The sequence below is a fragment of the Rhinolophus sinicus genome, chromosome 14, assembly GCF_057876585.1.
Source record: "Rhinolophus sinicus isolate RSI-liver-muscle chromosome 14, RSI-T2T, whole genome shotgun sequence".
Classification (NCBI taxonomy): domain Eukaryota; kingdom Metazoa; phylum Chordata; class Mammalia; order Chiroptera; family Rhinolophidae; genus Rhinolophus; species Rhinolophus sinicus.
Genome location: NC_142514.1, coordinates 180480917 through 180503864, shown reverse-complemented (window position 1 = coordinate 180503864; position 22948 = coordinate 180480917). Strand labels below are relative to the sequence as shown.

General features: G+C 45.0%; 1 protein-coding gene and 1 long non-coding RNA gene across 2 annotated transcripts in view; both read right to left on the bottom strand.

The window, feature by feature from the left end:
- Positions 1-3218: 3218 nt before the first annotated feature.
- Positions 3219-5979, bottom strand: LOC148755979 (mammaglobin-A-like). The gene is made up of 3 exons (XM_088790019.1): positions 5820-5979; positions 5266-5453; positions 3219-3429 (listed from the first exon to the last, which is right to left on the bottom strand). The coding sequence occupies exons 1-3, from the start codon at positions 5872-5874 to the stop codon at positions 3391-3393; spliced, it is 282 nt and encodes a 93-aa protein (XP_088646145.1). The 5' UTR covers positions 5875-5979; the 3' UTR covers positions 3219-3390.
- A 7976-nt stretch (positions 5980-13955) lies between these two features.
- The window catches only part of LOC148755978 (uncharacterized), a 43299-nt gene continuing 34306 nt past the window's right edge, over positions 13956-22948 (bottom strand). Inside the window, exons 2-3 of the long non-coding RNA XR_016018494.1 lie at positions 15245-15435; positions 13956-14094 (exon numbers count right to left, since the gene is read on the bottom strand). This is a non-coding gene — a long non-coding RNA (uncharacterized LOC148755978). The remainder of the gene's footprint in view (positions 14095-15244; positions 15436-22948) is intronic.

Sequence of the window (22948 nt, the reverse complement as noted above, 5' to 3'; positions counted from 1 at the left end):
TTATGTAAACAAGCAAATAGAAATACTAAGTCAAACAGAATAAATCACCTCAAATAGAAAGTCAAATATGAGAGAGTGTCTCTGCCAACAAGGAATGTTTATTTATCCTGAATGCTAACTTAATGTGATTCTGAATTACTTCTGGTTCTATTGGGGTTTCCCTCAGTTAAGATAAAATCACTACTTTTCAGTCACATAATTAACGTTTTACGATCATGACTGCGTCACTGTCATTGTGATTTTAAAATCCTAAATACCAGATTTTGGAACTAAGGGTGAGGAGAGTGATGGGTGGGGATAGGAACCACTTCCCCCAGGCACACAGGGTCTCTGGACTCCTGTCCTCAGCAGGATGCACTGGTCACACATGTCCCTTCTGGCTCAGGTTGACATCCCAGGTATTCTTCTGGCCTTTGGTCTTCAAAGTGGTGAACTCATGCCAGGGGGGTAAAAAGTTTTAAGGAACCACTTCTAGACGGTAACATCCAATATACTTTACTACATACATACGTGTGCTTTCACTGACTTTGTTTCTTTCCTCCACTTTCATAGTCACTCCTGCTCCAGTTTACCAAACACAGAGACGGACCATCCTCCATCAGAATCTCCATACAGACCACAGACTCTGCATGTACAAATCGCCAGACTTGAAGAAAAAATTGAAGCATATTGTGGTGCAGAAAATGTTTTCAATAGAAAGTGATTTCTACTTGCTTGCCTTTATAAAGTCAAAGGAGGACCTAATTAAACCGTGGCTGATAAATCATTAAAAATAATTTCAGTGACAATATATACCCTATAGCTGAAAGGAATTCAAAGAATCAGGTGACATCACCACTACAAACTCATTCTATTTGTATCTGCACATTCACGAGGCAAGTATTTTCAGAATTTACATGCTTAAGGTGGAAAACATGAACAAAATTTCCTCACATTAGTAATAAGTGAGGTAATCCATGGATATATAAAATTAAAGAAGGACCTCTTTCTGCACATTAAGAGATGCATTTAGCAATAACATCATACAGCATATAATTAAGAAGTATCAAAAATGCCCATGTCAGGTGTTTGTCCAACATTGTCAGCATCGGACTGGTACCCAATATTCCAATGTACTGTATGTAATAAACTTTCCAAACCAACTTTATTTCTTCATCCCTTGCCATAGTGCACTGTTGATCCTTAGGGATTTATGCCCTGATTTCATCCAAGACACGTGTCAGCTGAGGCACCACTACTCGCTGTTTCCACAAACCACCTGCCAGCAGCCCTCGTCCACCTAACGCAGGCTCACACTTCTTGCTACAAGCTGTGAGCTGCCAAGGGAGGCCCATGACGTGGGAGAGGCTGCTGGACATCAGACATTGTTTCCTTCATCGTGTTCACCAACTCTTGCCATGAAGTCATGGTCCTGTTATCTCTTTTGGTTCAAAAATAAGAAGAAGAAGGAAGGAAAATAACAGAACTCATGGTTTACTCCTGAGCTTCCGTAACATGTCTCCTGTGCCCTGCCCTACGCATGCAGCTCATAGTGCTTGGAATCCTGTCCGGGTCCCATTGGGGCACAACCTGGAGTTTGGGGACACACTCCAAATGGGAGAGAATGTTCAGCTCCTGCTCTGCTGAGCTTCAGATACGGCAATAAGTAGGAGTGGTTTCTGTAGTCCATTCACCCCCCCACGTCAATCTTTGTTTTGGGGGCCAAACCCTCAGACTGGCAGGACACTCTTGGGGAGATCAGTAGATGCCCCAGAACACTGCTTCTCTAAATATGTTCCTCCCACACCAGCAATGTCAGCATCTCCTGGGAGCTCGCATGAAACGCAACAATTGATGAGAAAGACAATGCAGATCTATTGATGAGAAAGACAAGGGTAGGACCAAGAAGCTGTCTTAGCAAGACCTCTAGGTGACTCAGGCGTGAGCTAGATTTCAGAATCAACACCTTTTAGCATCGCACATAGGTGGGCCAAGCGTACCTTAATCTGTGTGTCCTGGAATATTGGCCATGGAATAATTAAAGCTGACACCTGTTTATGGAAAACTAAAGAGAGCTCTAGGATCACATCCTGGAGTGTCCTTCCTCCTGGAATACTCATCTCCCAGACGCCTCACACTCTCTCCCTCACGTCCTTCACATCTGGGCTGAAACAACACGACTTTAGTGAGCCCTTCCCTGTCCATCCTAATTAAAACCGCACCCCCACCCTTCCTCCTGTTCTTATTTTCCTCTGTGGTATTTATCACCTCCCAATATACTTTTTAATTTACCTCTTTATTCCCTTCATTCTTTCTCTCCCCTTGATAAAATATAAGCATCCTGAGGGAAGGCATTTTTGTTTGTTTTCCTCACTGATGTATCCTGATGCCAAGAGCAGTGCCTGATACAAATGTGTGTCCAACAAGAAGTTCATGAGTGAATGACCATGATTGTAAGAACTGGTCACAGGAGGACAGAGTCAAAGGATGGACAGTGAGGGAAACAATGAGAAGGACTTGTGTTCCATTAAGGATCAAGATTCTCTGAGGCTTATGATAAAGGAAGGAAACTGTAATTATGGAATCTTACCTAACAGCCCACAAGGCTGGAGAAGTGGTAGAGTTGAGGGTGTGAAAGGGATGAAGCAGGTGTGTATGGGTCCTGTTCATTGATTAGTGCATCAATGGCCACACTCCTGGGACACAAACAAGTGTTTTTCCTGAGGTTTGGGGTTATGGGCACAGAGGGGTATAGTAAGTAACTTTGTAATGAAATATTTTAACAACCCAGTTGAGGATATAGATACAATCTTAGGATGCAGACAGGATTCATCCCTGCTCTGCCTGAGCCCCCTTTCTCGCTGGCTGTTCCCCTCCCTGCACACTCGGGCCAGGGACACAGAGAGCCCGTCCATGGTGAGCAGGGCTCAGCATGGACACAGGGACTGAAGGACATGTGGGAACTTGAGCTTGTCGCAGCCACCAGGACCTTGGGCCTGAGCAAGGCAGAGATCGTCCCGGAAGATGGGGTGAGAGGGGAGGAAAATCAGTTTCCAGAGAAGGGTCGATGTTGGGCTACAGGTGGTGAGGAGCAGCGTGCTGCTCAGAATCTGCAGTCCTGCACCCGTGAGCTCTTCATGAATAATGTGTGTTTGGGTGTGTGTGTGTGTGCGAGCACACGCGTGTGTGGTGTGAGTCTCTCTAAAGCCTCCATTTTCATCAGATCACAAGAAAAGAACTGTAGGTTTGCAGACACTTTATTGAAATGAAAATGTATTTGAGGTTTCAACGATTGTCTTGCCGTTTGCAGATCAAAAGACAAAAAAAAGAAACATAAGTTGTGGTTTCTACCAATAGACACTCCGTTATGATCATTCTCTGTAGTCGTCTGAGCCGAAGGTTTGTGGAAATTTAATAGTCAGCACACCAGCCACTGCTATATATTGTGTCCTGGAAAACAAAACAGAGACATCACCTCCATTCCAATTCCTCATAAGAGGAAACTCTGGAAAACCAAACATTTCTTCTCATTGTTTTCTTGGATTTGTCTACACACATCTGACATTCAAGAAAGATAGCGCTGGAAGTAAAATCAGAATTATCTCGTCATTTATTCTATTGTTCAGGATACATTATGATGCCTAAGAGGACTGGTATTTCCAGGTCTCTCCAACTGCAGCCCCAGGGGTCCCTTTAATAATTTTATCTGCACGTTTCCTGTTCTTTGAAATAATATATCTAACAAAATTATGCAGTGTTACCAGTTTTCAATATGTCAGCTCAAATATGATGACATGTGAAGTTTTAGAGTTCCTGTATGACCTTACATGTTAGAAATACAGGACATAATCTGATACCTCCATCGTATCCTTTGTGGGCCACAAAATATCGGAGATGTGCACTCCGACTGATTTGTGTAATCTAGGTTTTGTTTTAAAAATTTTATTGGGGAATATGGGGAACAGTGTGTTCCTTCAGGGCCTATTAGCTCCAAGTCATATCCTTTAATCTATTTGTGGAGGGTGCAGCTCAGCTCCAAGTCTAGTCGCCGTTTTCAATCTTTAGTTGCAGGGGGCGCAGCCCACCATCCCATCTGTGAATTGTACTGGCAACCTTGTTGTTGAGAGCTTGTGCTCTAACCAACTGAACTATCCGGCAGCCCCTAATCTAGGTTATTAAGGAAAATATTCCTATACAGCAGTCGTTCCATTTTTAAAAAAATGCAATTATTTTAAATACACATGACATAAATAATACCATTTTCACCATTTTCAATATACAGTTCAGTAGTGTTAAGAATATCCCCTTTGCAGAGCAACCAGACCACAGGGCATTTGCATCTCGCTAAAGTGCAATCCACACCCATTAAACACTCCTAATTTCCTCACCACCCAGCCCTGGAATCCATTACTCTGCCTTCTGTTTCCAAGTCATCGGCTACTCTAGAAAATTGATAGAAGTGGAGTCATGCTCTATGTGTATTTTGTGACTGGCTTTTTTTTTTTTTATCATGTCCTCAAGGTTGTTTCCTGTTGCTCCCTGTTTCAGAATCTTCTTAGTGACGTACACTTATATGTTTGTGCTTTGGCAATACTTCTAAATTATCTACCCTGGGGTGTGTTAAGTGTTACATTAGGAAACAGAAAAACTCTACATAAAAACGAATCCAATCTATTATGATTAGAAAGATCATCTCATTGTTAAACTACTGATTTTGTTTTAAACAATTCCCTCACCCTGGTGGGTTCATGCCCACGATCTGCACGTGTCATTCATGGGTCTTTAATTAGTGGCCAGGGATTCAGTCTTTTATACTAACAAATGTCGATTGCTTGAAAGGGCACTTTAGATTGTGTGGATAAGATGTGTGGAATAATCCTTAAAACGAATTCTCTGGACTCTGTTAGAAAGTTTAAAATGTTTGACTATTTGATCTACAAACAAGAAAAATTTGTTATTCAGATCACTTGTACAAGTGAAGGAAGGTCTTCTTAAGAATCAGATATTTTCTAAGCTGACTATTCGGGGAGTTTTTGCCCAAGCTTTTTTCCCCTCTTGGTCCTTTTCATTGATCATTCACTAAAGATTCCACAAAATAAAGAGACAGAGCAGCACTGAACCTCGGATGGCTTTCTTGGTGTGACAGTGTTATTCACACTCACCAACAGTGAAAGTCGGGGAAATAAAGCATGGTCGACACTTGCTTTGGCATAATTAGTGACAAACGTAGAGCCTGCTGGCCCTGTCCAGTGGGTTCAAAACACTTAAAGAAGAAATAGAAATTACCACAATCACTTTTAGGTTGTCCACAGTTTTACCATCCTGCTTAAGAAAATATTGCTTCATTTCCTTTAGGGCGTTTTCAGTGGGTTCATCATCTATCAACTCTTGATAATTCTTGAGGTATTGATCAACGCCCACGTCAGGAGAGATTGTATCATCTATCAGTTCCTCAAGGAGCGGGCAGCCAGAACCTGGGATGAAAGCATGCAAAAGTGGGCTCACTTACAGAGGTATGAATTCCTTTATGGGCACAGCTAGGGTGTTTGTCATCTTACATCCCAGGAAAGACGCACATTCAGAAAGATTATGGTCAACGGTCTTGAGTCCTCACATCTAGGAGAGTAAACTCAGGATCTGGGATTTCCTTCAAGCCCTGAAACATCTGCCTCCTTGCACCCCCTTCCTGGCTTCCACAGCTCAGAGAAGCCAAACACATGAAAACGAGGACCCTGGAGAAATGAGAGGCTCTGTGCTGGGCTGTGGGGAACAGGAGGTCGTCCACAGGGGCCCTGACAACACCCTGCAAAGCGAAGCCTGCCCTCCGTGTCAGTGCTCACCTGCAAAGCAGGTGATGGGGAGGGCGATCAGCATGAGGACGGTCAGCAGCTTCATGGCGCAGCAGCGGCTGTGGGCTGGTGAGTGCGGTGTGGCAGCGAGGAAGGGACTCACTTTGGAGCTGAGGGCTCTGAGCTCCTCGTTTTATTCTCCTGGTGGCCACGTAACCCCTCCCCCCAGCGAAGGAAGGAGTCACAGGATGAACCTGGTGGCCACCGTGACCCCTCCCCCCAGCGAGGGAAGGAGTCACAGGATGAACCTGGCGCTGTGCCAGGAAACCACAGCGGGAAACACCCAGAACCCAGCCACCCTGAGTTCTGTTGGTAGAAACCGAGGAGACTGAGTTTTTGAACCGAAAACGACTTTGGAACAGAAATAATGGCACACGGAAGTAGTTGCAATTAATGTAGACGTGCTTGTTCAAAAAAAGAAAAGCTAATTACAGTATTGTGAGCCGTTTTGTTTCATTATTAGGGTGGTTCATTGTGTCCCCATCCTCCTCCTCCTCCTTCTCCTTTTTTTCCTTCCCTTCCTCCTCCTCGTGTTGCTTCTCTTTTCCTTCTCCGTCTCCTAGGTACAAAATGGTTCATACCCCGTGTGTCTGTTCCTCCTGCTTCAGGCAACGCCTGAGCTGGGTGCAATACCTCATTCCGCCTCTGGGAGGCAGACTTCCCTCACCCACAGAGTGGAGTGGGACAATATTAAAGTCTCGCCTACTTTGAAGATTGTTTTTGCAAAGAATATCTCACTTATTTAAGTAAATTTCATGAATTTGATTATAAATGTAGAATTAAATTTCGTCCAGCTTTTGTTAGCTTTTTCGTGTAGCTTACCTCTCTCTCACTGGGGAGACAACGAACACACATACAGTTGACTGTGAGATCCAGGGAAAGTGATGGTGTAAAGAACAACAAACAACCTGTAGTGCAGCCGTCCTGTACAGTGGTCCAGGCAGCATCGGAGCAGGTACTTTTAAGCTTGGATGTGAAATCCCGGGGAACATCTGAGGAAGAGTGTTCTAGGTCAAGGGAACAGCAAGTACAGAGGCCCTGAGAGCACATGGCACTTGGCAAGGGAAGGGAAGTGTGCAAAGTGTGCCTCTTGGTGTCAAGAGAGGGACAGGACAGCCTCACACGATAGAAAAGCCGCATGCATTTGAGCAGGGACAACATGAAGGGAACAGGAACAAGAGAAACAAAGTTGGCTTATGTTCAAGAAAAAAGAAATGGCTGAGAGAGCCTGAGAAACGAGTCAATGATTAAATCCGTGTGATTACATTATTCTCCGTATGGATTATTTGGGACTCACTTTTTTAGTAATTCAGGTGGAGCTTCAGTTGCCAAGGATACTAATGAATTAGGAAGAAGCTAGAAATAGAAGAAGGTCATGTTCTTATGGGTGTCCCCTCACCCAGCTGACCATTGCTGGGCACTTCATTCCAAAGGCAAGTGAAGGACATTAGTAATGAAATGGGAGACTGTCTCCTTGAATGGGATTTCATGAGGAATCTTCCTGGTGACTCAGTCATTACGGACCAGCCCTGTCACCTGCTGATACACTGAGCCCTTCACAGCTTCTTACTCAGGAAACAAAACTCCACCTCATGTCCCACAGTAAAGTGTGTGACTCTACCTCCATGTTTTCTGCAAAGCACATGAGGACAATTCTCAGGTGAATCATGTACAATCACTGCTCAAAAAAGCTCATGTATATTAGCATCGGTTGAAAATGCAGATGGAAAAAACCAAAAGGTGAGAATGCCTGTATTGTTGGCCTGATTTTTTCCTCCTCCCAGAAGGCTCTTTGACTCAGGTCCCCAAATTCAGATACTAGAGCAGTGAAGTAGCCTTCGGTGTCAGTGTGTGTGACATTTATTGATCACCTTCTGTGACAAACCAGACACAGTAGATTTGGGGTGGAGGTGAATTATTCACAGATTTTACCGTGAACACCCTTGTCTCAGGTAGAGATAAATGTGAGGTAGAAGAATTACATTTGGCTTCTTCTCAGGCTCATATTAGACCTGAGGTGAACTCACACTAACATTTGCTCATTTGAGGCTTTGCCATCCTTAGAAAAAGTGGTAACGCTCAGTGAGACCCATTTTTTCTCAGCGTTTCATGCATTGGCACACAGCCCATGAAAGAGTTCTGTAAATTAGATGATCCTTGAGTTTCTGTTAATTGTAAGTGAGTCGTATACATCAGCCCCATGGTATTTGGGGACAAGATACCCTACATTTCTTCCTTTTCACTCATTCTGTAAAACTGGTTCTGCCCTGCGCTCCTGGGGTGTTGGCACATTAACCTCATGCATGTGCTTTGGACGTGAACCTCTTCTTTCTTAAGATCAGGCCAAAGCCCACAAATTGGGCAGGGAGGTGCTTTCCCCGGCCAGAGACTTCAGGAAAGGCTGAGGTCTTGGGGACATCTTGATGTCCATCGTTCACGGTTTCCAGGCCATTCCAAGCACAGGCGTCTCCCATGCCTGGGGCCACACTGGTGTGGAGATGTCACTGCTGTGTCCCTTTGCACAATGGGAATCGCACTGTGGAGGTCGTGAGGCCTGAATGAGTTACAGTGAGGAATCCTCAGAACAGGGCTGGGCACAGAGTAGGTGCTCCGAACATGTCAGCTCCAGCCAGTCATTTATAACCTGAGAAAGGTGTTCTGATAAACCTTGAAGGACTTCTGGGACCATATAGACCACTGAAAACTCTGCTTCTACTTCACATTCTTAAGGCCTGGAGATACCATGTTCAAACACGAAGCAGAAGGCCTAATTTAGGAAATAAAGCACTTTTTTGACCTTGACCGGCACAACTGCCCTGTGTGAACTCCAGGTTGATTTCTGTGCAGGCCGCACAGTTTTCAGCTCAAGGCATTTGCTCCCTGAGAAGCCCCTGCTCCACTGTCCTTGCCTCAGTGCCCCTGGGTTGACCTCCTTATGCATTCCTGAGGCCACATCAAAGACAGCCCGCTTCTTATGTCCTTTTCTGGCCCTGAATCTCTGGGGATCTCCTTCCCAAGACCCCATGGCTCTCCATGTGCACGTCTCTCCTGCAACCAGACCCAGGCCCCTGGCTCTTTCTCCGTGTTGTGGTTGTGGAGGGCATGACCTGTGCCCTCTGGTCTTTGTGTGACAATAGTGATAGAAGGTGCTTAACTAATGATTGTGTAACTGCTCATCAGGACGGATTGTGAGTTATTACATGTTTTATTCTTGGGTCTATTCAGACAGAGAACGTCATTTGAAATTCAATGTCTAATGAAGGCAAGGCTCAAACACAACATGAAGCCTAACCCAGGCCTCAGCGTCACATCCTGGTGTGACACCATGTTCTTTATGTTCCTGGAGATGACTTCAGAGTCACCACAAGGAGGGCACAGGTGACGACACGAGGAATTTGGTGCCCTATCATCTAGGCATAGGGCCACTTCAGTCTTTCTGTTCCCAAAAAGTAAACACTAGCTCCATCCAGTCTAACCTGGATCCATCTATGACTTGGGACAGGGAACCGGATTTGGAAGCCGAGCCTGGATCAGGAGTCACCTCCAGCTATTCTTTTTGGCTTCTTCACCAAAACCCTGAACTTTACACGACTTAACATTTCCACAAAATGTGTGGTTGAATATGTGATCTCAATATACGTGTGAGAACTCACATGGTTAATTAGGTATCTACTGAATTACTAAGTTCCCTTCCTCTTCCTGCCCACATTTCTAGCTCACCTTTCAGAATATGAACCTCTGGCCCCTAGGACCATTGCAAGGGGAATATGGAGAAACTTATATAAATGATTTCACTGCTAGAACCATGATTCTCTCCTGCAACTCCTTCCTGCAGGTTCTTTCTGAAAGGAAAATCTTTTTTTTTTTGGTCAATGTCCAAAGGTCATAAAAATGTGTTTGATATAGGAATGAGTGGGCTATTCAATTTCCTGTTCTTCACTTCTGGGAAATGTCCTAGTTGATTTTCTTTGGTGACTTTCTTCCCACCACAGTGTCTCTCAGTCTAGAAGGCTGTTAGATGGACGTCCTACATGGAAGCTTTGCGGACTTTTGTTTCTCACATATTTGTGTTCTTTCTCCTCCCACTACGAATAAATCACTTTGGTTACAAATATTACTTGTCTTCCAACTCCCTTATTATCTTTTCCAGCTGTCGTATTGCTAATTTTTCCAGAGCTGCTTGTACTTTGAATGTTTATTAACCATAAAGAGAGTAACAGATCTTAGTAACCTGAGCTTTCTGCAGACCCAGGAAAGTGTCCCACGAGCGAACGACACTGGCCCAGGAATCTAGACCAGTCTCAAAAGAATATGAGTCTATTTAGAACTTTCTTGTCCCTTTATCTCTTCCCTTTTAAGCCCTAAATCTGTCAGAAAATATGGTTATCAGGTGGGATAGAAAAAGGGAACTAAGGAGAGTGGAGATGGAGTGGTCTTAATTGTCAACCATTGTGAAGTTTTAATTCTTATCCAGGCCAGGATATGCTAATCTCTAAAGGGAGACATTGAACTTCATACCATAGGAATGGAGAGCCATTGAGAGTCGGCTTTAAGTAAGCTTATGACAATCCGAGCTTTGAATCACATCACTGTATATGAATACAGTTCTGTATGCAGTCAGCTAGATTTGAACCATGGGGATAAATAAAGATAATTCAAATGAGCAAATCTTCAAAACTTTTATCTCCAGTGAGCTTTTTCTCAGAAGGTGGCAGAGGATATGCTCCACCCAAAAAATATTGTCATTCAGAGTAAGATGGATGCAGGGAGACGGTATCTGAGGAGCAGAGCCTGCAGAGACAGCTATTATGCCTGTCCAGGGAAAGCATTAGAAGCCTTAGGTAATGTCAAGAAACCCTGCAGAAGTCAATCCTTTGTACTTGGTTAACTCAGTTTGTGAGCCTGATCCAGAGTTTCTAAAAAATTACTGATATCTTCAACAAAGGAAACCCAGGCCTACAATAGAACAGAGAGCTGCTCCAGACATAATTTGACTGTCAGCTGTCAACACTGTGGGAGAGTGTGTCCAGGGAAGACGGAAACACAGGCCCTTCTGTCACCTACAGCTAACTTCCTGCTGCCTCTCAGAGAGCTACAGAATGTGGAGACTTTCAGTGTGCTTTTGGTAAAATATGCACAACATAAATTCACCATTTCAACCTTATTTAAGTGTACAATTACTTGCATTGAGTACATTCACAATCTCTTACTATCCATTTCCAGAAATCATCCCAAACGAAGACTCTAGCCATTAAACAATCACTGTCTAACCTCTCCTCCAGCGCCAGTCTTTGGAGTCTTGCATATCTCACCCCCGACTCTGTGAGCATCTCATGTAGGAAAATGTCCTGTATGAGTTCCTAAGTTTATTAGTTTTATAACAGTGAAACGAATGAATGACCTTCAATTGCCAGGCTTGAAGGGCTATAGAAGTAGCCAGGGACAGGTCTCCAGGTGACCACCTTGGTGATGCTGGCAGTTGTCTGACTATCGTGAACAGTCTTGTTCCTCCCTCCACTTCAGTGGTGGCCTCCACAGTCACTGGGTGTCTGCACCCTTAGGAGGCAGAGGTGAGGAAATGAGACTGCATGGGTTCTACCCACAGAGATACCCGTGTATTTGTCCTGGAGTGAGGCCTGGGAAACACTTCCTTTTGAAATCGGCCCTGTTGATTGTAACACAGAGCCAGGGTTGAGGAGCAGTGGGTGGGACTTTCTTCATCCCACATGCAATGGTGGGAACAGTCTTTCCATTTCTGGAGACTAGTAAGGACAGAGGGAAACGGAACCTGTAAACCTTCCAGGATAATGTCCACCCATTGGGGTGCTCAATACATGTAAACTCTTAAGTGTTTTAGAAATAATAATAATAACTCATAAAAATTTTTAAGGTTATTGCTTTTTTTCAGTATGTTTTCAAACAATACTGAGAAATGAACATTAAATCACAGAAAGATAAAGTGACAACAGAGTGATGACTGCCTGTCTATGTGTGTAGGTCAGTGTATGTGTCTGTGTGTCTGTGTGTGTAAAAGTGTGTATCTGTTTGTGTGCCAGTGGGTGTAATATATGTCTGTGTATAAAGGTTTATTTTAGGGTGTGAGAGTCAGGGAGGGCTTCACAGAGGACGAGACGTGAAAGGGACCCCACAGATGAGGTTGTCAGCTGTCCTGTGCAGGGAAGGTTACAGAGGCAAAGGGAGAACCACGTGTCTTGGTGCACTGGTGTGACCCACATAACACATGGGTGAGTGGCACACAGACAACTATGGCTGAGCACAGAATCCTGGTGAGCAGGAGAAGAGGTCGGAGGGATGCCAGGGACGGGTCGTGCCAGGCCTTGTGTGCGACACCAATGGTGGGCCGGGTCCTCCCAGCGATTCCAGTCTGGGTCTCAGGGGGTTGCAGGAGCTCCGTGTGTGCACCATGCATAGTGTGCAAACTGAACGTGCAATGTGTTTCAGAAAATAGGGACCAATTCCAGTGCACATGTTTCCTGATGTGATTAAGAATACACATCTGTTGTAAAAGAATTGGAGACACTGATAATAGTACATAACTGTTGTCTTCTATTCTCTCAATCACAGTGTGAATAAATATCCCTATTATAATTGGAGAATGGGCTTAGGACTCAGAATAAGTCCTCGTGCTTGACACATTCAGAAACACATGACGTCTAGTATTTCTGGGTCACAGGCGTAATATCTGATTCACATTTGTTTTAGGAGGGTCACTGTGATGTCCGTGAGTAGGGTGTGATGCGGGAAGGGTATCAAGACCCCAGGAGACCACTTGGGAGACTTTGGCACCCGCCAGGCAGGACTAGGAAAGGACCGTGATGATGATTGTGTGGCGGGAAAGAACAGGAGCCGAGTGGGGCTCTGGAAGTGGACGGGGCAGCACTTAGCCGACTCTTAGATGTCAGGAGGGAGATGAGCTGCAATAGGGTCATAATAGTCCCCCGAAAGATATCCACATCTGAAACCTGGGAACTTGTGATTTTTCCTCCAGAGCAGAGAAAGACTTTGCAGAGGTGATAAAGTTACAGATTTGAGTCAGGACAATAATCCTGAATGTTCTGGTGTCCTCCAAATGCCATCTCATATATTTTACACGAAGGAGGCATGGGGAGATTTGCACACACAGAAAGGGGAATGCAAGGTCACATGGGGCACTGATTATAGTTATGTGGGCACAACACAAGGCATGTCACCAGCCTTCCAAACTGGAAGCGCCATGAACAGATTTTCATCCTGAGTTTCCAGAGCCAGCGCTGCCCTCCTGACAGTGTGTGTTTGGCAGACTCTTACTCATTTTAGCCTTTTGTCCTCCCCACTTTGATAAAATAAGGTTAGTCACCTAGTGTGTGATGGTGTGTTACAGCCGACCCTGGAAATGAGTCCGGGGGCCTGTGAGGTATCCAAGTTTTCTGAGTCACCTCCATTAGCCTGGGTGGGGTCACGGCAGAGGCAATGGTGGGGGGCAGACACTGTGTATTTTGTATATTCCCTCTGAAGTCAAGTGTGGATTTCTTGAGAGGCATTGTCCAGATGGCAGCTTGATGCTTGTTTGTGCAGCTTTTGGGACAACGAGGTATAAAGCAGTGGCCGCGCGGTGCAGGCCTTGAAGAGCAATGTGAGTGTGCAGAGCGACATGAGCTCGCTGGAGGCTGAACCCTGAATTCAGTGCAAACTGAGAAGGGACAGAAAACAAGTGATACGGGACCATACTAGGACTGAAGCACAGTGAAGGGGTGAGGACCAGGCAGGCTGTTCGTGGTTATGATGAGGATGGAATAGCAGTGATGCTGCTGGCTGGGAACCACGTGACCGGCCAGACAGTGAGGCTGCGGGTTTCCCTCAGGTCAGGCCCAGGAGCAGGAACCTTGTGGTTGCTTTCTACCCCTAACTGTCCTTTTCACTCATGGCCCTGCGACTGGGAAATCTGTAAAGTAATGCAGGATGGTCCTGGGCCAATATTACCTCTGTGGTCCCTGCACCTCAGGCCTCCATGGGAACCCGGATGCTGGGTCCTGAAATGTACTAGTGACAGCACCCAATGGCCACTTCATGATGAAACCACCCCATCCAGACCAGAGAGTATTGGATGATAGAAAGACACGCAGAGACGTGCAGGGCGAGTGATTTATTGAAGCAAGATGTTGAAACCTTTACATTTTCTGGGAAGATCAGGTCACATGGAACGTCAGAGGTCCTTGTGTGTAAGATTCTTTTTAACCTAGGATTCACATGTGGACACTATATTCATCTGAAATAGGAGAAGAGAGAATCAGTAGGTCAGTCATGCTGCTCCCGGACATGACACGTTTGCACAGGCTGTTGCTCAAAACCAAGAGGTGGAAGAAATATTTCAACCAGCAAAAGCATTGGAGGGCCCCAGGCAGGACAGCAGTGCGAGTGGTGAACACAGACGACCTGGTCTACTTACAACAAACCATGTGGGTCAGGAAAGAGCCATGTCCAGAGCCCGCGAAAGGGACCCCGAGGGACCCAAGAGTGGAATGGAGGAGCAGGGTGAAGAGCAGCCCAGGATTTGCTTTCTCTGAGCCTGAGGTCCCAGGACTGTGCTTTTTCACTCCGAGATGGACATGGGGTTGAGAGACCGGGACAGCAGTGGGAGGGCGCTGGGTAGTTCTGCTTTCAGATTTCCAGCCTGGAAGTGTGGAAATTCACCATGAGGGCACATGTGCTTCTCTGCTCTGAGCACCCAGGTATCATGGAAAATGCATAAACCTGACTTAATTCCAGCAACATTGGGCTGAGACAACTTTAAACATCTGATTTCTTCATGAAGACATGATTTAAGTGTTTCAGTTTCATATGAGGCTGCAGGAGCCATCACAGGGGGTGGCTTTATTCACGGGCAGTGATACGTGACGGGTGGGAAAGTGGGCAAAGGTACGAGGGGTGGGCCTTGGCTCTGCAGAAGCTCAGAGACCCCAGCCGGTGACCCTCCATCAGGACAGAGGCGGGGGCTAGTTCCCTCCCTCCCGCTGTCTCCCCTTCAACACTCCCACCCTCCCCATGAGATTCCCAGTGCCTGGGTCCCTGGGTGAGGGGAGCTCAGACCCCGACAGCTCCTGGGCAGGGAGGCAGGCAGCTCTGGGCGTCCAACATGGCTGCGTGGGCCCCTGGTTGTCCTCCCCCTGAGGACACTGAGGGGAACCTGGCGCCCTGGGAGGTGACCTGAGAAGAGGGATCAGGCCCAACTCTCTGTGCAGTTCAAGCTCAGCTCACAGGTGTCATGTTCTCATCCACCCTCAGGCCAGGGATCAGCCTCTCACACGTGAGCAGGGGGCACGGGCCTCCGCCTCCTGTGCCCTCACAGAGCAGATGCCAACCCTCCTCCGGGCTGTGCACTGAGCAGAAGCCTCTGTGCAGAAAGAAAAAGAATTTACCACAAAACTTTGAATTTTCTCTCGGTGAAAATAGGATATGCCGTTAGTGAATCCTTCCTTCACTCTCACCACATCCTGAGCAGCTTCTGGAGGTGGATTAAAAAACTGAAGAATGCCCTCGTAGGTGGGTACAGAATCCAAAAGGAAGCTTCTCACTGCACTAGCAAGGGATGGACACACATTTGCATTGGCTGGAACGTAAGAAAAAGAAATACAAGTGATATAAAGAAAGTCCCTTTTCCTCTCTGATGTTAGACCCGGACAGGAACCCCAGTGGTTTTATGAGCTCATCACACAATTGTGCCAATGACCATGCAAACCCTAGAAGTCCTGACTTCCTCAAGGTCACAGAGCAAGGCAGCCCTGGAAAACAGTTTGAGGGATCCCTAGTTCAGTTTTTATTCTTTCAAAAAGACACTAACTGTTATCCACATCTCTCCTGCTGTGTTGAAATTCACTTTCCCTAGATTTCAAAAACGAAGGTTTTCCTTTCCATAGAATGACACCTTCTTTGTTCTTGGATATTGAGGAAGAGGAGATTGTAGTTATCAATCTTTCAAGTGAATGGTAGAGTCAGATCTCACCAGAGATCATAGAGGGGGGAATAAATCTGGAGAGAGGTCAGGAAAACTGTTAAGTATTGGAAGATGTTCTTTGGAAACTAAATTAAACAATAGAATTATGTCATTGGATGCCGACACAGCTACAAAGTTAAAAAAATATTCGTTTAAGTTGAACACATCTGAAGCTTACACACAAAAGTATGATTGGCTCTTTTTTTGTGCAGTGATGTACAGAATTCCTCAGAGAGGGTGGGAGGTGGGAACTCAGAGTTATTTTTGACCCAAGGCAATTGTGCTGAGACCTGAAGTAACCCCTTCTCCTGGTCTGGATTCTCCATTCCCTCAGTCGTTGAGTCACCTGCAGCCTGGAAAGTGCCCTGCCAGGCTCTGATCTGACCCTAATCAGACAGCACGGGGAGGACGAGGAGGCTCTGAGAGTCAGATGAAAGAGAAAGACTCCAAAAGACTTGGGTCAGGATTGAGGGCAAGGAGACACACAAAATGGTGTCAGATGAACGGCTAGAGTTAGATCAGAGCGATGGCGATGGAGCCCTAGCGATTGCTCTGGTTCTGCTCCCATTGTGCTCGTGCTCTCAGAGGACGAGCAGGGATTGCGGGTAGAGTGCTGCTCATTGGCAGAGCCCATGGAAGATTTATTATTCAGAATCGGAGAATGCTGGCTCTCCTTGAACTAAGAACTAAAACCCTCCAGCTGTAACATTTTGTGTGTCTGAAGCTATGAGTCACCAGCTGTGGGCTCACCTGGCACCTAAAAGACCCCGGGCAGGAGACATCTGATGACTACTGGATAACGACTGGGTACTGACACCTAGAACTGGTCTCTGGACCTACTTAACGTTACTCTACTGTCGTAGCTGGTCTTGGTGGTGGCTGTGAAGCCCAGTAAGAGGAGACCTGGAGACTAAGCATTGTGTTCAAGGTCACGACGCTGCCAAGTGGCAGAACAGTGATTCACATTCCAATTTAATTCTGTCCTGTAGCTTCTGAGAACATGATCACAGACAAGGAGTGAGGCTTCATGGAGAACTCTGACATGTGCCTGCAACGCTATTTTTAAAATGAAAGTTCCAGAGTATTGGCAATTGAGTATATGAACCCTGAGCTTTGGGGGACTGGATCACAAGAAGTGGAAAAGGTTTGAATTGGGATCTGTTCACCCCCTTTCCCAAATAAGTCATGTAGTTCAGAACAGGTAACTTACCAGGGCAGATGCCAGTCTGGTTAGCAATGATACTCACCCTCGTAGCAGCAAAAGGCCAGAGTGACCAGCAGGACAGGGAACGGCCTCATGGTTTCTTTTGCTTTGAGTTTTCAGCTTTCGCAAAAATTGAGCAATTACAGGAGCTGGACTCAGGAGCCTGGGAGCCCAGGGCTATTTGTACCTAGTGAGCCTCCCTGGTCCTGCCACAGAGGACGTGGCAGGTCACAAGGCCTGGCGTCCAGCCCTCCCTTCCTCCCTGAGGGCTGATGCCACCATCCATGTCACATACCTCAGTGACAGGTCAAAGCTGGGTGTTGCTGGCACCATGCTCCTCACCTTTACAGCAAAGCTTAGGTTGTAGCTTTACCAATGTACAGTCAGTGAATCGATGGGAGTCCCCCTGGAATGAAGCTCCTTAATGGAAGCTCAGTGTCTGACAAGCTCATCTTTACTTATCATCGTGAGTGGCACCGTGAAGAGGATCATCAAATATGCCCGGAATGAATGAATAAATATTAGTGACAAAGCTCTAAATCTGGTTAGTGTACAAACAATCAGTGGTTTCATATCCCAACAGAAACCAGTGCCAACAGGAAGACTACCTCCGCGAACTCACTTACTTCTCCAACACAATGTTTCCAACGACATCAAGAGAGATTTCCTATCAAATCAGTGCTAATTCGATCAAAAGAAGCCCCTGTTCACTTCCCGTGTCCAATAGGAGGATCACACGGGTCATCAGGGATCCAGCAGTAGAAGCGCCCATCGGGCAGGTCTCAGCCCCCCCGACCATAAGCGGGTGCTCTATGGACAATTCGGGGATGGGGCCATGACAGTTCTGAGGAGAGGCATTAGCAAGTAGTCTGTTACAGGGCAGCGGGCTTGACAACCACTCAGAACAGGCAGAAGTTTGACATGAAGAAATGTTGGGAGGAGGGATCCGTGGCAACAGCGTGAGGGACCAGACAGCTTAAGCCACGTGGCTTGTTGGGAACGTACAGGACGCCTGGTGGGGGAGGGAGGGCTTTGTGCCTGGAGAGACAGCATGGGCCACAGCAAGCAGTTTCCTTTGTATCTGTGGGTAATGCAGGCAGAGTGGATGGCTGAGGTCAGACACACCTGGAGTTTTGCCCTGGTGTTTCTTGCTGTTATTCAGACGTGAAGTCAAAATCACATGGGTGTTTTACATCCAGTGTCATGGCAACAATACAAAAATTCAAATTAAAATTTCGAGTGTTGGCAAGGTTGTGGAGACATAGGAGCACTTGTGTATCTTTGGTGGGCATGTGAAATGGAGCAGCCACCATGGGAAGAGTCTGAAATGCCTTCAAAATTAAAACTAGAATCACAATGTGATCGATCAGGTCCCCCTCTGAGTACAGACACAAGAGAATTGAAAGCTGGGTCTCAAACACATATTTGCACACCCATGTTCATAGCAGCATTATTCAGAACAGCCAAAGGTGGATGTAGCCCAAATGTTAGGGACAGATGATGGATAAGCAGAGTGCAGTACATACGTGTAATGGAATGCGGTTCAGCCTTTTAAAGTGAGGAAACCCTGTCACATACTACAACACGGATGAACTGTGAGGACAGGGCAATATGTACAATAAATCAGTCACAGAAAACACCGTTTTGCGATTCCTTTCCATGAGATTTGTAGAGTAGTCAAATTCATAGAAACAGACAGTAGAATGGTGGTGACCAGGGCCTGAGAGAAGGGAAAATAGAATTGTAATAAACATCAACTCAGCAAATTAACAGTGAGCTCATTACATCTGGAAACAGACCATTGTGATGCATTCTTCATACAGGTCCTTTGGGTTACAAACCTTCTGAAGCTCAAAAGAATAGTGAAAATGAGAAGTGCAGCAATATTTTTAATGCTAACTATGGTCATGCAATGTGCAAACATAATTTGTCATATTCAGTCACAGCTACAGATCGATAGCTATTACCTTCCCCGTTACAACAGTTGATCAACTAACTTGCAGAAAGTAAGAAACTTGCTCAAACTTGTACAGTCTGGAAGTCAGTAGCCCAGCTCGGGCACTGGTGGTATGTGATGGTAACACACAAAGTGGTAATTTCAGTCGGGGTGTCTGGCAGTGGTGACGTGTCCAGTTGAATGGAGATAGTTGACAGTTCAATTCTATCTCAGCTGCTTGCATCTCACTTTCTGACTCAGTTGAATTCTCTAGTTGATGACTCATCCCACTTCCTTCATCTGTCTCTTTTCAATTCCTTTTTCTTCTTTTCTTTAAAAAAAAAGATCATTTACTGACAGCAAGAAATGCTGGGGAGGATGTGGAGCAACAGGAACTCTCGTTCATTGCTGGAGGGAATGCAAAATGGTGCAGCGACTTTGGAGGACAGTTAGTCCGTTTCTTGCTACCTGCACACCATTTTACCATGTAATCCAGCCATTATACTCCCTGGGAACGTTGTCCCCCAAGTGTATGGTGCTGATGGAGCTGACAGTGGGGAAAGCTGTTCCTGCACGGACATAAATGGCATATGGGAACTGTATTTATTCTCTGCTCAATTTTTCAGTGAAGCTAAAACTGCTCTAAAAAATAAAGACTATTAAAATACAAAGGCAAACATCTAGTTGAGAACATTCTCTTCAAATGATGGGGGGAAATTAGTATAAGAAACGAATCAATCAATTGGTCATGATATGTGTAATAGATTGATCAACTATCAGAGAAATTTAAGAGAATCTACTGGAAATAATTGTTAGAACAGATAAAAGCTCACTGTGGAGCTGCCTACGAGATCAGCACAGAAGCAACAATCGCTTTCCCATCATCCTGTGTCACCCTGACATGATGCAACGAGAAAATGACATCATTGGCCACAGGGACATTAGCACAACAATAGTATGTTGCAGTTTACACAAGTGAAACACGCAGAGCTTGATGGTAAACCATGGAATTACTCCCAGATGTCACTAGGAATCTAAAATCACCAAGGCACACACCTGTTCCTGCAGGAAATGCTAGAAAACTTAATGATGTCTACTGTTCTCAAATGATTCTAGTTTCACTCCAGGCCACATAAGAATCCCAATCAGGCTGTGTAACACTGTGTTTTGAATCTGAAGTGCTGTTTGCATTTTTCACAATTAGAATGGATTCATTTTGAGCCGTGAGGAAGAGCCCGTATTTAGGGCCAGACTATCTGGGTTTAAGCTCAGCTCTGGAACTTTCCACGTGTGGGGTCTTAGCAAGGTTCCGACCCTCCCTGCCTCAGTTTCCTCACCTGTAAAATAAGGGAGATAATAATAGCCTGTGTCACAGGATGTGTGTTAGGATAAAGGACTTAATACAGGAAAAATGCTCAGCACAGGGTCTGGCAGTAAACGTCAGCCACCACAATTATGCAACACAAAGGAAAAAGAGTAGGTAATAGTCAAACAGAATAAAGCACCTCATTCCCAAAGACAAATATCAAACTGAGTCTAACCGACTCAGCCAACGAGGAATGTTTATTTATCCTAAGGGCTAACAAAGTGTGCTTCTGAATTTGGCTGTGGTTCTGTTGAGTTTTCTCTCAGTTAAGAGAGAAAAATGAGATAGTTACTTTTCTTTTTTTTTTTTTAAATTTATTTTTGACATTTCTTTTTTATTTTATTTTAGATAGTTACTTTTCAATCATCTCATTTTTGTTTTGTGATCACATGTAAGTGACTGTTACTGTGATTTCCAAATCTTAAATACTGAATATTGGAACTGAGGGTAGAGGAGGGTGGTGAGTGGGGGGAGGTGTTATTCATCCCGAGGCACAGGGCCTCTGGTCTCCTGTCCTCAGCAGGATGCACTGGGGACAAACATCCTTTTGGCTGAGGTGGAATCCCAGGGCTTCTCCAGGGGTTTGTCTGACTGGTTAACACTTATGTGGGTTGGAAACTAGGAGGACATCACTTCTGGATCTTCCTGACCACGTATACTTTTACAATATGTCTCATCTGGTTACACTTGTTCTCATTTGCAATGTCCCCTCTCAGGAACATTCTAGTTCCGGTTTCCAAAGACAGAAAGCATGCACGTCACCCATCACGTCTTATACAGCATTGACTCTACGTGTACAAATGCCTAGATATCCCCCAAATAATCCAAAGTAATATTTTGAGGTACAAAAAACTTTTTCTACAGAGAGTGGCTTCTCATTCCGTGTTTTAAATAACATCACAGGAAGACCTAAACACCCGAGGCAGAGAAATCATTAAAAATAATTTTAAGTGACAGATCACAGTGTCATTTTTAGCCAATTCCCCAGAGGAACCCAAAGAATCAAGTGCCATCGCTGCCAGAAACTCATTCTTGTCACATCTGGACAATCATGTTCAAGTATTTTAAGAATTTACATCTATAAAGATGAAAAAGATGAAAATTGCCTCATCTTAACAGTAAGTAATATTATCGGTAGATTTATAAAATCAAGCAGACCTTATCCATCTCACTAAGAGATGTATTTATCAATAACATTTTACTTCATATATTTAAGAAGTATCAAAAATTGAAATATATCTGTTTATCCAAAGCAGTGAGCATCTCCGATGGTGCCCAGATCAGCAATGCCCCTTATCTCACAAACTCCATCAGCCATGTTATTATTCCTTCCATTTCCCTTATGCAGGCGTGAGCCCAGCAGATTATGCCCTGAGCTCCTCAGGGAAACTTGTGGGCTGATGGAGCCACTTCTCTCTACTCCCCAGACCACCTGCCAGCAGCCCTCGTACACCCAACATGGACTCACACCACTTGCTACAAGCATGAGCTGCAACGGGAGGCCCACGACATGGATAGGCCGGGGGCATCAGAGATTGTTTCCTTCACCTGTTGGCCAACTCTTGCCATAACTCAATTGTTCTGTGATGGCTAAGTCTCCTTCTGTGTCGTACATATGGAAAAAAGGAAGAAGAAAAGCAGCAATGCTTGGTTTCCTTTAGAATTTTGCAGTAGTTACTCGGTGTGTGCAGTGCCCTCCTTGTGCCTTTCCTAATGCTGGGGATCCAGTCCACATGTAGCCTTAGCATCGTCTCTAAATCTCTCTCATTGTAGATCTGCCACGCTTAGTGTGTAAGTCGTGAGACGTAAGACCTTACAGGAATCTTCCTTACCTAGCATTGCCTAATACACGGCTATTGACCAATAAAGCCTATGTGTTGGTTAGTTCATGATTATAAATATTATGCTAATTAAGTCATCTTTATCATGGCGTAAGCTATTATCTTTTACCAGCTATTAATTTTTCTATGAGTAAGAAAAATAACCTACGTCAGGCTGCAAAATACAGACGAGCCTCTGTAATATACTCAGTGGTATTGTAACAGCTTTATTTGATGTCAGAGGATAGTAGACTTGGGAGGTATCACTTAGTGAGGGGTATAAATGTCTAATCATTATGATGTTTTGTCCACCTGAAACTAATGTAAAAAATTCTTGGAAGGAGAACTGATTCTGGGTGGTGAACACACAATGGGATTTATAGATGATGTAATACAGAATTGTACACCTGAAATCTATGTAATTTTACTAACAATTGTCACCCCAATAAATTAAAAAAAAAATTTAACAGCAAAAAAAAAAATTCTTAGAAAGGAAGAAAAAAATGAAAAAAAATCAAGCGTCTTTAGATTAAATCACTGTGGGCCAGATAGGGTCTATATTTCTTTAGTTCAGAGTTTCTTTGTCTTACTCATCTCTATTGCTAGAACAGAAGGTCCAATTCGGGCTGCTAAGCAGGGTGTCGGATGATGGAGGCTTAATGGATGAACAGAAGTTGTGTAAGTCATCAAGGTGTTACATAGAACAAGGGTGGGGATCACGGTCATTAACACAGGAGAGAGCGCTGGGCGAGGGGCCCCTCTCCTAGGACTCCCCACCTTCACAAAGGTACTGAGCATCAACT